At 47.1% G+C, this 11,220-nt stretch overlaps 1 protein-coding gene across 4 annotated transcripts in view; it reads right to left on the reverse strand.

The window, feature by feature from the left end:
- Sec16a (SEC16 homolog A, endoplasmic reticulum export factor) overlaps nucleotides 1-11,220 on the reverse strand; it is a 36,295-nt gene that overhangs the window by 15,840 nt on the left and 9,235 nt on the right. For all 4 annotated transcript variants that reach the window (XM_052181904.1, XM_052181903.1, XM_052181902.1 and 1 more), the window contains 11 exons: nucleotides 10,300-10,439; nucleotides 7,624-7,721; nucleotides 5,161-5,284; nucleotides 4,438-4,636; nucleotides 4,126-4,300; nucleotides 3,233-3,375; nucleotides 2,943-3,004; nucleotides 2,698-2,836; nucleotides 2,073-2,318; nucleotides 344-441; nucleotides 10-91 (listed from right to left, as the gene is read on the reverse strand). In XM_052181904.1, the coding sequence (XP_052037864.1) occupies nucleotides 10-91; nucleotides 344-441; nucleotides 2,073-2,318; nucleotides 2,698-2,836; nucleotides 2,943-3,004; nucleotides 3,233-3,375; nucleotides 4,126-4,300; nucleotides 4,438-4,636; nucleotides 5,161-5,284; nucleotides 7,624-7,721; nucleotides 10,300-10,439 (1,506 nt within the window). The remainder of the gene's footprint in view (nucleotides 1-9; nucleotides 92-343; nucleotides 442-2,072; nucleotides 2,319-2,697; nucleotides 2,837-2,942; nucleotides 3,005-3,232; nucleotides 3,376-4,125; nucleotides 4,301-4,437; nucleotides 4,637-5,160; nucleotides 5,285-7,623; nucleotides 7,722-10,299; nucleotides 10,440-11,220) is intronic.

Genomic DNA, 11,220 nt, shown 5'->3' on the forward strand with positions numbered 1-11,220 from the left:
CCCACTCACCGTGGAAGCAGCAGGCATCCGTCCAGACATGAGCTGGTAGACAGTCTGCAGAGGGTCATTGATTGGAAGACTGTTGGCAAACCTACACGTACAGAGAATGGGGAGATCTACCTCTGCTTCAACAACAAGAAACCACAGCCCCATTCTCAGCCCTTTATCCAACCATCAGAATGAAAAGTTCACTGAGGTTTTACAGAAATATTAAAGAACACCAGGTAATAAGAAGTTTAAAATGTCCTCAACAGTATAGCCTGAGAAAGAGCCAAGGAAGCCCACGAGACCATGGCTGAAAGCTGATAGCAGAGGAAAGATGTTTATCAGGTTATTGACTCACCTGGTCATGACACGGGCATGTGTCCGGCTGTCCATCTTACTTGCAAGCAGCAGAGCATGACCCCATAAGCCATTTTTCATGGCAGACTCCAGAGCATCCTGCAATGAATTTCAGGGCTCGTGTGAATAGTCAGTGCTTACCGTGGACCAGGTAGAACCACATGGAGTCATGCACACACAGAAAAAGATGACTGCGGTAGGTAAAAAGACAAGTGAGCACGTGTTCCTCATTTATGGACGGCAGCAGAGTCTTGTCCTTCTGCCCTTTCCCTCTAGTGAGTACCTGTAGATCCATGCTGCTTTCATTCCCCACCCCTGTGAGGAACCAGCACCCCAGCTAGAAACAAGTGGCAGCACTACTCCTGTGGGGTGCAGTGCCAACATGGGTTCCCTCAGGTGTCATGCAGTCTCCTCAGGTACTCTCCATCCTCAATCTAGCCTTCCAGTACCCCAAACAATCTATGGTACAGTTTGGCACTTTTAGTTAGGAGGCAAAACTTGGCAATAGAAGAAATTATTCACAAAAGCCAATAGGGTCATATGATTTCACTGGGCTGTGAAACTCCATGTTAAAATTCCAAGGACCACATATGAGCTTTCCCTGGGCATGGGGGCACCACTGTAGTCTCACCTACTCAACAAACAGAGAGAAGGAGACTACTGGAGCACAGAAGTTCAAGACCTGTCTGGGTAACACAGAAAGACTGTTTGTTTCTTTCTTTCTTTCATTCATTCATTCATTCATTCATTCATTCATTCATTATTTATTTATTTTTGAGACAGGGTTTCTCTGTGTAGCCCTGGCTGTCCTGGAACTCACTCTGTAGACCAGGCTGGCCTTGAACTCAGAAATCCGCCTGCCTCTGCCTCCCAGAGTGCCGGGATTACAGGCGCGCGCCACCACCGCCCGGCTCAGAAAGACTATTTCATAAAAAGATATTTCTAGTCAGGTGTGGTGGCACACATTTGAAATCACAGGGCAGGAGGAGGATGATTCGAGGCTCCCCTGGGCCACAGAGACCCTATTTTAAAGTTAAAAGTCTCTATGTTAGGGAGTAGTTGAGAATATCTGCTTATCATGCACATTGCCCCAGTTCAATGCTTCGATCCAAACTAGACGAAAACCATGAACTCTGTGAGCCAGTATGATGTATCTCCCACTATTAGAACACCTTCTGCCCTAATAGACATACTTTCACACTGGTGTGCACACTATCAGCCTCAGGTCTACAGAACCCTGTTTTTTTTTTTTTTAATATTTATTTATCATATCATATGTAAGTAAGTACACTGTAGCTGTCTTCCGACACCAGAAGAAGGAATCAGATCTCTTTACGGATGGTTGTGAGCCACCATATGGGTGCTGGGATTTGAACTCAGGACTTTCGGAAGAGCAGTCAGTGCTCTTACCTGCTGAGCCATTTCTCCAGCCCTACAGAACCCTGTTTTAACAAAAATACAGACGAGTGGTTTGATGCTTCAGTGTGTAAGAAGACGTCACCCTGACTCTATACACAGATGAACAACCACACTCTAATGACTGTAAACTGAGCTGGCCAGATTTCTTCATTGCTCTTCTCAGAAGAAACACTACTGATACCTTCAGATATGTCAGGCAAAAGGCCAGATATCACCCCTGAGCAGCACTCACACAGTCGCTCCCTAGAGAAGGTTGCTCTCTTCCCTGGGCCAATAGATGGACACTTAAAAACATGTGCAGGGCTTCCTACCTTCTTCCGGCCGTACAGCAAGAGCTCACGGAACCGCTCAGTCTCCTTCTCCAGCACGCTGGTGGTCACTGTCTGACTGTCTGTGAGAAATGAGAGCTGGGCCTCCCCTGACTCCTCCTCTTCCACTTGTTCCACAGCCTCGTTGGTAAAATCTATCAGGTTTGCTTCATTGGGTGACTTCCCAGGAAGCCACACAGTTCTATGGTCCCGTAACAAAAGCTCTGCAATGTCTGTTCCCACAACAGTCTACAGGATCAATGGAGACAGGATGGAGAGTAACATAAGACTAGAAACAGGGTTTCCAGCCAGATAACATGTTAGAAAGATCTCAAGAAAGAAGCCTGACTCTTCATGTCACACTTCAGGGACGTGCTGATCCTCAGCCTCCCACAAGTGCTGAGGTGGCAGCTCACCCCCAACTCTCACATCTCCCTTTTGTCCTACTTTCCCAGGTTGCTGCCCCGACACTCTTCCTGGGGAGGCATGGCACGGGGTAGGGTGCTCTTCCTGAGGGAGCATTTGATGGCAGGATTAATACCGACTATAGCTCTGGATAGGAACTGGGGACAGATTTTGAGACTAAAGGCAAACAGGGAGAATATTCAAGAAGTAAAAGGGAACATACCCCATTCTGTCTGCATAACAGAATAATGAAGTTCCAAAGAAGACTTGCAGACTCTTTGTCAATTAAACTTTCATTCTGCAAACATTTTGTCGCTTTGTTCTGTGCGAAGTTAATAACGTCTACTTTGTGGGTATCATCTCTGGGGAGAGAGTGGACACCCAGTGAATGGCAGTTCTGAGACTCAGTCAAAGTCATCAGCCGCCATTATGGCAGACACCAGGAGACATCACGACAGGGAACCTTACTTGCCGAGAGGTCCTGGGAAGGAACGCATCTCTTCCTGTTCAGGTGTGTGCTGCAGCAAGGTCTGCAACAAGACAGGCAGAGTGGCTCACGTGTAGTTAAAACCACGGCAGTTCTGGAACCACACCCACACCTCTACCCAGAGGGTGAAGGTACTTGGTACAATCATAAGAGCATGAACTACAATGGATATTTTCAAATTTTAAATGAAAACCCTATAAGCCTGAGCTTTTCAAGAAAGCCTGTTTTCCAAGGCCATGGGGTGCAGAGAGCACCACAGAGCCACGGTTACCTCTAAGCTGTGGATCTCCACCAGTGCAGGCTGACCTTCTGAAGGCAGGTTGGGAATCACTTTAAGGAGCTGACCACCAGGACCAAACCTGGCACAGACATGAGGCACCGTAAACTTCTCAGGAGAGGTTGGTCTTGATGGAACTGAATTTAAAAAAAATAGGAAGAGACACCATGAGCTGGCTGGTTGTGTGTACAGCTTCTAGACCAGATCCCCAGCTCAGGCTTCCTGCTGAAACTCAGACTTTCACACAACACCCCAGAGCAAAGGAGCTGAGCGACTCACACACAAATGGTCTCTAACACTGACTAATGCTTCACCCAGGAGAGCTTTCATACACTTTAGGAGGTGAAGACACAGGACAGTCAGAATGGGACACTGGCACAAATCAAAACAAGAGTCTCTCAGGGGAATTGGGAGTTCCACAAGCGCTCATCCCATAGCCAGTGGGGAACACAGAGAAGAGCCATCCAAGGCTTGACTAGAAAGGAGACTGGAGCTGGGCAGTGGTGGTGCACGCCTGTAATCCCAGCACTTGGGAGGCAGAGGCAGGCGGATTTCTGAGTTCGAGGCCAGCCTGGTCTACAGAGTGAGTTCCAGGACAGCCAGGGCCACACAGAGAAACCCTGTCTCGAGAAAAAAACCAAATCCAAAAAAAAAAAAAACAAAAAAACAAAAAAAAAAGAAAGGAGACTGGACTTCAAATTACACATTAATAATGCACACTGGGCAAGTAGACAGCGCTTAGACCCAGAGACAAATGTCAAGCCAAGGACCAGCATCGGCCTGTACCCACAAGCCACAACCAGGACCGGGAGCAGAGTGCACAGAGGCGCTGACTGGGCTCCATTGTTCTATCCCAACCTGGTGGCTGACTGCTGAGATGCACACACCTTGCTCCACCGCAGGCCAGGAGCTGTCTGCAGGGTAGCTGTACTCTGGAAAGCCATGGGCACCGCTGAAATTGCTGGCATATGTGCCATAGGCATAATCACCATGAAATGAGCCTGGAGCATGAGGGCCCTCAAAGGATCCGCCAGTTACATGGTGGCTTCTGTACATCTGACTCTTGGGAAAGAGATCAAGTGGAGAAAGTGAGTTCCCATGAACACCAGAAAGACTGTGGGTACACTGTTAGCCCTAAGGAGACAGTGCAGGCCAAGACATAAACACCTGCTCTTCCCCTGCCAGGCTGCCCAGCACACCTGGTGTGAGTGGGAGCTGAGGCTGCTGCGGCGGCTGGGCAGGCTGTGAGTACTGCGCAGGCTCCGGGCCGAGTGCTCGCTGTGGATGCTGCGTCTGTCTGCTTCTTCTCCATAGGGGTCCCTGTGGAGGTCAGTGTCGTCATCGAAGCTCCCAGTGAAGCGAGGGTCGTACCTCCAGTGATCATCACATTTCTCAGGCCTAGTGTAAGCAGGGGAGCAAGGCCGGAGATTAGAAGGGCAGCTCCTTGGGACACCACGCAACTACCAGGAACTTTCTAAGGTGCAGCTAGCTCTCACTGCTCACTGCCCTCCCTCGAGCCTGAGGCAGTCTTCATCCTGAAGAATGTTAGGTACAGCTAGCTAACCTTGCAGGCCTGGCACAAGAAACCAAATCCCAGGTTCAGACGCAGGTGATCTCCGAGAATACAGTAAAGGTGCAACCCAAGGGCAGTCCCTTTCCTGGGTCATGAGTAGGATGGAGGAGGGACACCGAAGAAAACAAGAGGCAGCCCTCTGGTCCTCTTAGAGCTACTAGGAAGAAACACACTTGAGCCAGTCCTCCTGTAAGCTGGGGGTGGGGGTGGGGATGGCCAGTGCTTCCTCTTTCAAACACTAGATTACTTCTCAGAAGCCTCAGAACTAGAGCTAATTACTCCCAACGACAGGAGGAGGACAAGCAAAAACAGACCTCAGCTTCCTCCAGTGTTCCTTCTTTTCACCAACCTGTCACTGTAGGCATAGTGGTCCTTCCTGTATGGCTCAGGGTCAGAGTCATACCAGTACCTCCGGTCCCAGGAACGAGGGTCCCTAAAGCGAGACCCATAGTAACGGTCCCAGCGGCTGGGGTCTGTAAAGAATAAAGGGATGAGTGCAGTAGACACACATGGAAGACCCATTGAGCGCCCCTTAAGCAGGCAGACAGCTTAGGAGTAAAGGACAGGCCTGGACTCGAGGCCAAGCCCTGACCTGGAGAGGCCAGCTGTCTCCTGCCCATGATGGAGCAGTCACTGGCTATTCTCTCAATGAAGTATTAAGCTATATATGTTCTTTTTCACTTATTTTGGTTTGTTTTACGATGTGAGGAAGTAAACCTAAGACTTCAAGAATAGGCAGATTATAGCTAGATGCCACAGCTATAGCCCCAGCCCCAATAATACTTTTTTTTTTTTTTTGGATTTGGTTTTTTTGAGACAGGGTTTCTCTGTATAGTCCTGGCTGTCCTAGAACTCACTCTGTAGACCAGGCTGGCCTAGAACTCAGAAATCTGCCTGCCTCTGCCTCCCGGAGTGCTTACAGAGGATAATAATACTTTTTTAAGAAGGTTTGTTTGTTTGTTTGTATGAGTACACTGTAGCTGTTCTGAGCTTTCATATGGTTGCTGGGAGTTGAATTTAGGACCTCTGGTCCCTCCAGTCAGCCCCACTCACTCCAGTTTATCTGGCTTGCTCAGTCCCTGCTCGCTCCGAGCCCAAAGATTTATTTATCATTATATGTAAGTACACTGTAGGCATCAGATCTCATTACGAATGGTTGTGATCCACCATGTGGTTGCTGGAATTTGCACTCAGGATCTATGGGAGAACAGTCAGTGAGTGTTCTTACCAGCTGAGCCATCTCACCAGCACCCCCGATAATACTTTTTAATAGTTAATCTCAACTAAGATTATACTAATTATCTTCTGAATATGATACAGGATATATGTATATGCATATGTATATGTATGTGTGCATATATATACACACACATATATACACATACATCCACACATATACACATATGTATATGTATATTTATTTAAACATTTATTTATTTTTATACATACTGCTGTTTTGCCTGCATGTATGTCTGAGTGAGGGTGCCACATCCACTGGAACTAGAGTTATAGACAGTTGTGACCTGCCATAGGTGCTGGGAATTGAACCCACATCCTCTGGAAGAGCAGACAATGCTCTTAACCACTGAGCTATCTCTTCAGCTCATGTTTCAGGATATTTTAAGAAGATAATTTCATTAAAAGCAAACTCTAAGCTGGGTGTAGTGGTACACACTTTTGATCCTAGTATTCAGAAGTCAGAGGCAGGCAGAACTCTGAGATGGAGGCCAGCCTAGTCTGCAAAGTGAGTTCCAGGACTGTTACACACAGAGAAACCCTGTCTCAAAAACTAAAATAAAAAGCCAAAAGTCAACTCTAAAAAGAAATATTAATGTTATAACAAACACAAAGTACTGGTTTAGGGGAGTATATGCAATACTCCTGTTTAAAATTCATACAAATGTTTATGGGGCAAAGAGTTCCCTGGGAGACAGAAAGAAACAACATGTGGATCTGTCAAGGGACTACAGAGCCTTGTGGGAAAACAGCACACAACAGGGTTGCTAAGGGAACTCATGGCTTTTCCTAGAAAATATTTTGTGAAAGGGATGTCTGAAAGAAACTATAACTGCCACAGTAAGCAGGCTATAGCTATCACCAAGGAGCAAGTGTCAGCCTCAGGTGGCTTCTGAGCATTTAAGTGTGGCAGTGTGACTGGGGAGCCAGCCTTGCACCACCAGCCTTCTTCGCTTATACTTGAGAAGTCACATGTGGACCAGAAGCCTCAGAAGCAGCCACTGCACTTCATGGCAATACAACAGACACTGTGCTGTGGGTACAATGTGACCTTTCAATGAAGTTGTTAAAATGATCATTTCCAGATGTGCAGATTTTTTTTAAAGATTTATTTTTTTCATTTATATGAGTACACTGTTGATGTCTTCAGATACACCAGAAGAGGGCATCAGATCCCATCACAGATGGTTGTGAGCCACTATGTGGTTGCTGGGAATTGAACTCAGTGCTCTTAACTGCTGAGCCATCTCTCCAGCCCACAGAATTCTTTATTATTTTGGCTCTTGGGATAAAAACAAAGTGAAAAGAAAAGTGGCCTTTTTTTTTTTTGGTTTTTCAAGACAGGGTTTCTTTGCATAGCCCTAACTGTCCTGAACTTACTCTGTAGACCAGGCTGGCCTCGAACTCAGAAATCCGCCTGCCTCTGCCTCCCAAGTGCTGGGATTAAAGGCATGTGCCACCACTACCCGGCTAAGAAAAGTGATCTTGATTCACCCGCCAGACCATGACTTATACATGGTTGCATGGTCACAGGCAGTGGTTAAACCCTGCTAATGGTTACAACTTGTAAACATACCTCCATAATCATATTGGCCAGAGTAATAATTTGCATAGTAATCACTGTGACTGCTCCATCCACTCTTGGAATTATAGTATCCTTCAGGATATCCTTGCCTGAGGGCAGAAAAAGAGCTGTTAACCATAGATGTCTATTTCTTAATGTGTACTGAGAAATTATCCAACCCAAAAAGCACATACAGGCATTCATGAAGATACCTCGGCTATGGAGAACTCTAACCAGGTCACAAGCAGAAACAAAGACGAGACTATGGAATTTCTTATTATGTAGCTGCCTAAAACTGAATTCATCAGGATGACTGCTGGATTGTGCTCAGCAAGAATCAACTCATCTTGTGCTTCAGGGCTGCACCCTGCCAAGTTTCTGTGTCATACTGAGCAGGAGCAAAGCACTAAGCCAAGACCAACTCCTATTGCCTTTTCTTTTCTTTTCTCTTCTCCTTTCTTTCCTTCTTTCCTTCCTTCCTTCTTTCCTTCTTTCCTTCCTTCCTTCCTTCCTTCCTTCCTTTCTTCCTTCCTTCCTTCCTTTCTTTGAAACAGGGTCTTACTGTATAGCTTAGGCACACCTTAAACTCATGACAACCTTCCTGCCTGCACCTCCGTAGTGATGGGATTGCAGAGGTGAATCACAACAAAATGACTTTACTAACTAGAGTGCTCAGTGTGGCCTTGGAAGAGTGGATCTATCTGTGAGGTGGCCCAGGGCCAAGGCCAGCAGAGCAATAAGGAGTTAGCTCTTCTATGCCCAATAAACTGAACATGTCCCTGACTCATACAGAGGAACATGTCAGTGCACTTACTTAAGGAGGGTCTGGCACTCTCAGGATTGTCAAAAGCACTAAACATTGTTGAATTTTCTGATACCCTTTTAGGAAACTGCTCAGCTGAGCTTGGCTGTTTGGCTAGTACAGCATCTGCTCAGCCAGATGCCCAGCTGAGGAACACCACCAAGCTGGCCTTAAGGTTTCATTTAGGCTGGCCACCTCAGACCTTCATCTGACATTGATTCCAGAAAAACACCTTGACAGAGTGAGATCAAGAGCCTGCCACTACCTCAACTGCTCTCACCAGCCTACCTACATACAGCTCAGGAAGGACACAGACAAACACGGGAATTGTGTCCTGCCCCCCGGCAGGTCCTCCAGTGATGCTATCACCCCAGCACTGAGTGTCATCAGCACTGAGCGTCCACACACAGACACAGACACGAGAACAGGCTCCTGTAGGCTGTGACACTCAAAGGACCTGAAGAGATGAGGGAAAGCTGCAGTCACAGTGACGAACCACACAATGGTAACCTCGCCTAGCCTGAGCTGCAGACACAGTCACTCTTGAAAGTTAATTCTGAAATGAAGCTGCAAGCAGACATGTGGAAGGCAAAGTGACACGCCCTGGCTCTGGCCCCCATGCTTTTCCACCCTTCTACACTCCAGCAAACAGATCCACATGCTTCTTGCCTTCTCACAGATTTGGAATCAGCAAGCTGGGCTGTGTGAGTCCAGAAGCTACTTCCCCTCTAAGATCCCCCATATTTTCTCACAATGAAGTATATGTCTGTCTCTGTCTCTCTGTCCCTCAAACATATGTGTGTGCATGTGCTTGAAGTGTATGCATTAGGGATCACATCCAGAGCCTCCTATCTACCAGGCAGGTACTCCAGAACTCACTGAAGCCTCAGTACTGCTGTTTCATAAAGACCCAGAAAATTAGCGATGGATGCCTGTGCATGGTTCAGTGTGTGCCCTGGAGAAAGGGACATTAGGGCTAGCTAAACAGACAAAGGTTTACACGCAAAGCAGTGTGTCTTCAGACAAGTTTCCAAATACCTCTAAGAACCCAAAGAAAATTCTGAAAGCAAGTGCACATATAACCTTAGCAGCTGGGAGACTCTAAGCAAAAGCATGATACATCCTTATAGCAAAGTCAGCTACCATGAGCTTTCCTTGACTACTGGGGCTTGACTAAGCAGGACACTGTAGGAACTCAGGTAGCAGAGTACAGTGACCAAGGCCAACACCCCACTCTTTTTCACAGTACAGTCAATAGCCTAGAGTGGACACAAGATGAAAAGCAGGCTCTGGGCAACTGAGAATGAGATAGAACTTTGACCTGGCTTACAGACTTATTCAGAGGGCACAATGCCAAGGTTGTAGACAGCCAGTATAGGAGATATGCAGCCCGGGGTGGGGGTGGGGGTGGGGGAGGGGAACTTTCACCAACATGGGCATAGCCAGGCACAGAACACAGCTTTCAGTCCCTGTGAGAGATCATTTGATGAATCTGTGGATTATGCCATCTCTGTGATCAGGATTCTCAAGACTTCAAAAACATCTGCAGCAGTCTAAGAGCCCTAATCACTCACAACCAAATTTCCAGCAGCAGAATGGGTGTGTCTAGGACAGGAACAACCATCCATCTATCAGCATAGAGGCCATTTCTTTATGGCCTTACACAGAGCCTGGCCTGGCTAAGGATTGCAGACTAATGCTGAGTGACAGCTCTGCTAGGACTACATGTAGCAGTGTGCTTAGTTCTGGTTTGCTCATGCTGACTACATGGGTTTGTAGGATTCTCTACAGATATAGAATTAGTATCATCCCTAAGTTACTATCATAGTCAACAATACACACGACTGAGTATGAGAGTCAAGCAGCGCCTGGGACGCAGCTCCCACCTGGGAGTGAGCTGGTCAGAATAGTGACTTGCACGGGAGCTGGGCCGCTCAGGCTCAGAGTAGCGGTGGTTCTCGGCATAAGCAGATGCTGAGCTGCTGTCATAGGGTCTGTAACGAGGCTCATACAGGCCATACATATCCTGTGGAAAGAAGTTTGGGGTATTATTAGACTCCATAAAGAGCAGACGTTGAGTGGGAGGGCTAACTCCAGGTGCTGCAGTTGCCCACTGTCCAGGGCAGGATCATGAGTGAGTAGGATTCCCTCAGTGTAGTCCACATCAATGGGCGGCCAGCAGCCTCCCCAAAGGCTCTCCAGGGCAATCCCGCTCCTGCAGTCTGAAGCGTGGAGATGATATGGTCTCAACAACACTGGGTATCAGCTACCACCTCAGTAAAGCAGCAAGACCAGGGCTCCATGTAAGTGGTTTTAAAGCCACACAAAGCTCCTTGTTTTCAAATTTAGGAGGGATTTTTTTTTTTTTGTTTTGTGTTGTTGTTTTGCCAATAGTCTCATACTTAGCCTAAGCTGGTCTAAAACTCACTACAAGGCTCATAGTGGCTTCAAACTTGTAGAACCTACCTTTATCAGCCTTTAAAATTACAGGCACAAACTACCATACCTGGCTTTAAAAAAAACTGTATCTTATTCTAATGAGGATTTCAGCCCCATTATAACAAAACCATGGCCTCTGCCCTGTCTTTGGAAAAAAAGGCTCTGTAGGACATGTGGAGACCTAAAAAGAAATGAAGTGACACAGGCAAGGCCTCAGCTCTGCCGCCAGCTGACAGGTAACATGAAATCATGGGAAATGGGGCTTCTGACCACTAAGGATCATGGCAATAAAGAAGCATGGATGCACACTCACAGAAGAGCTGTGAGGCGAGGGAGTCTGGAGGAGCCTGCAGCCCATCTTCTGTGGT

This window comes from Apodemus sylvaticus, chromosome 5, assembly GCF_947179515.1.
Source record: "Apodemus sylvaticus chromosome 5, mApoSyl1.1, whole genome shotgun sequence".
Lineage (NCBI taxonomy): Eukaryota > Metazoa > Chordata > Mammalia > Rodentia > Muridae > Apodemus > Apodemus sylvaticus.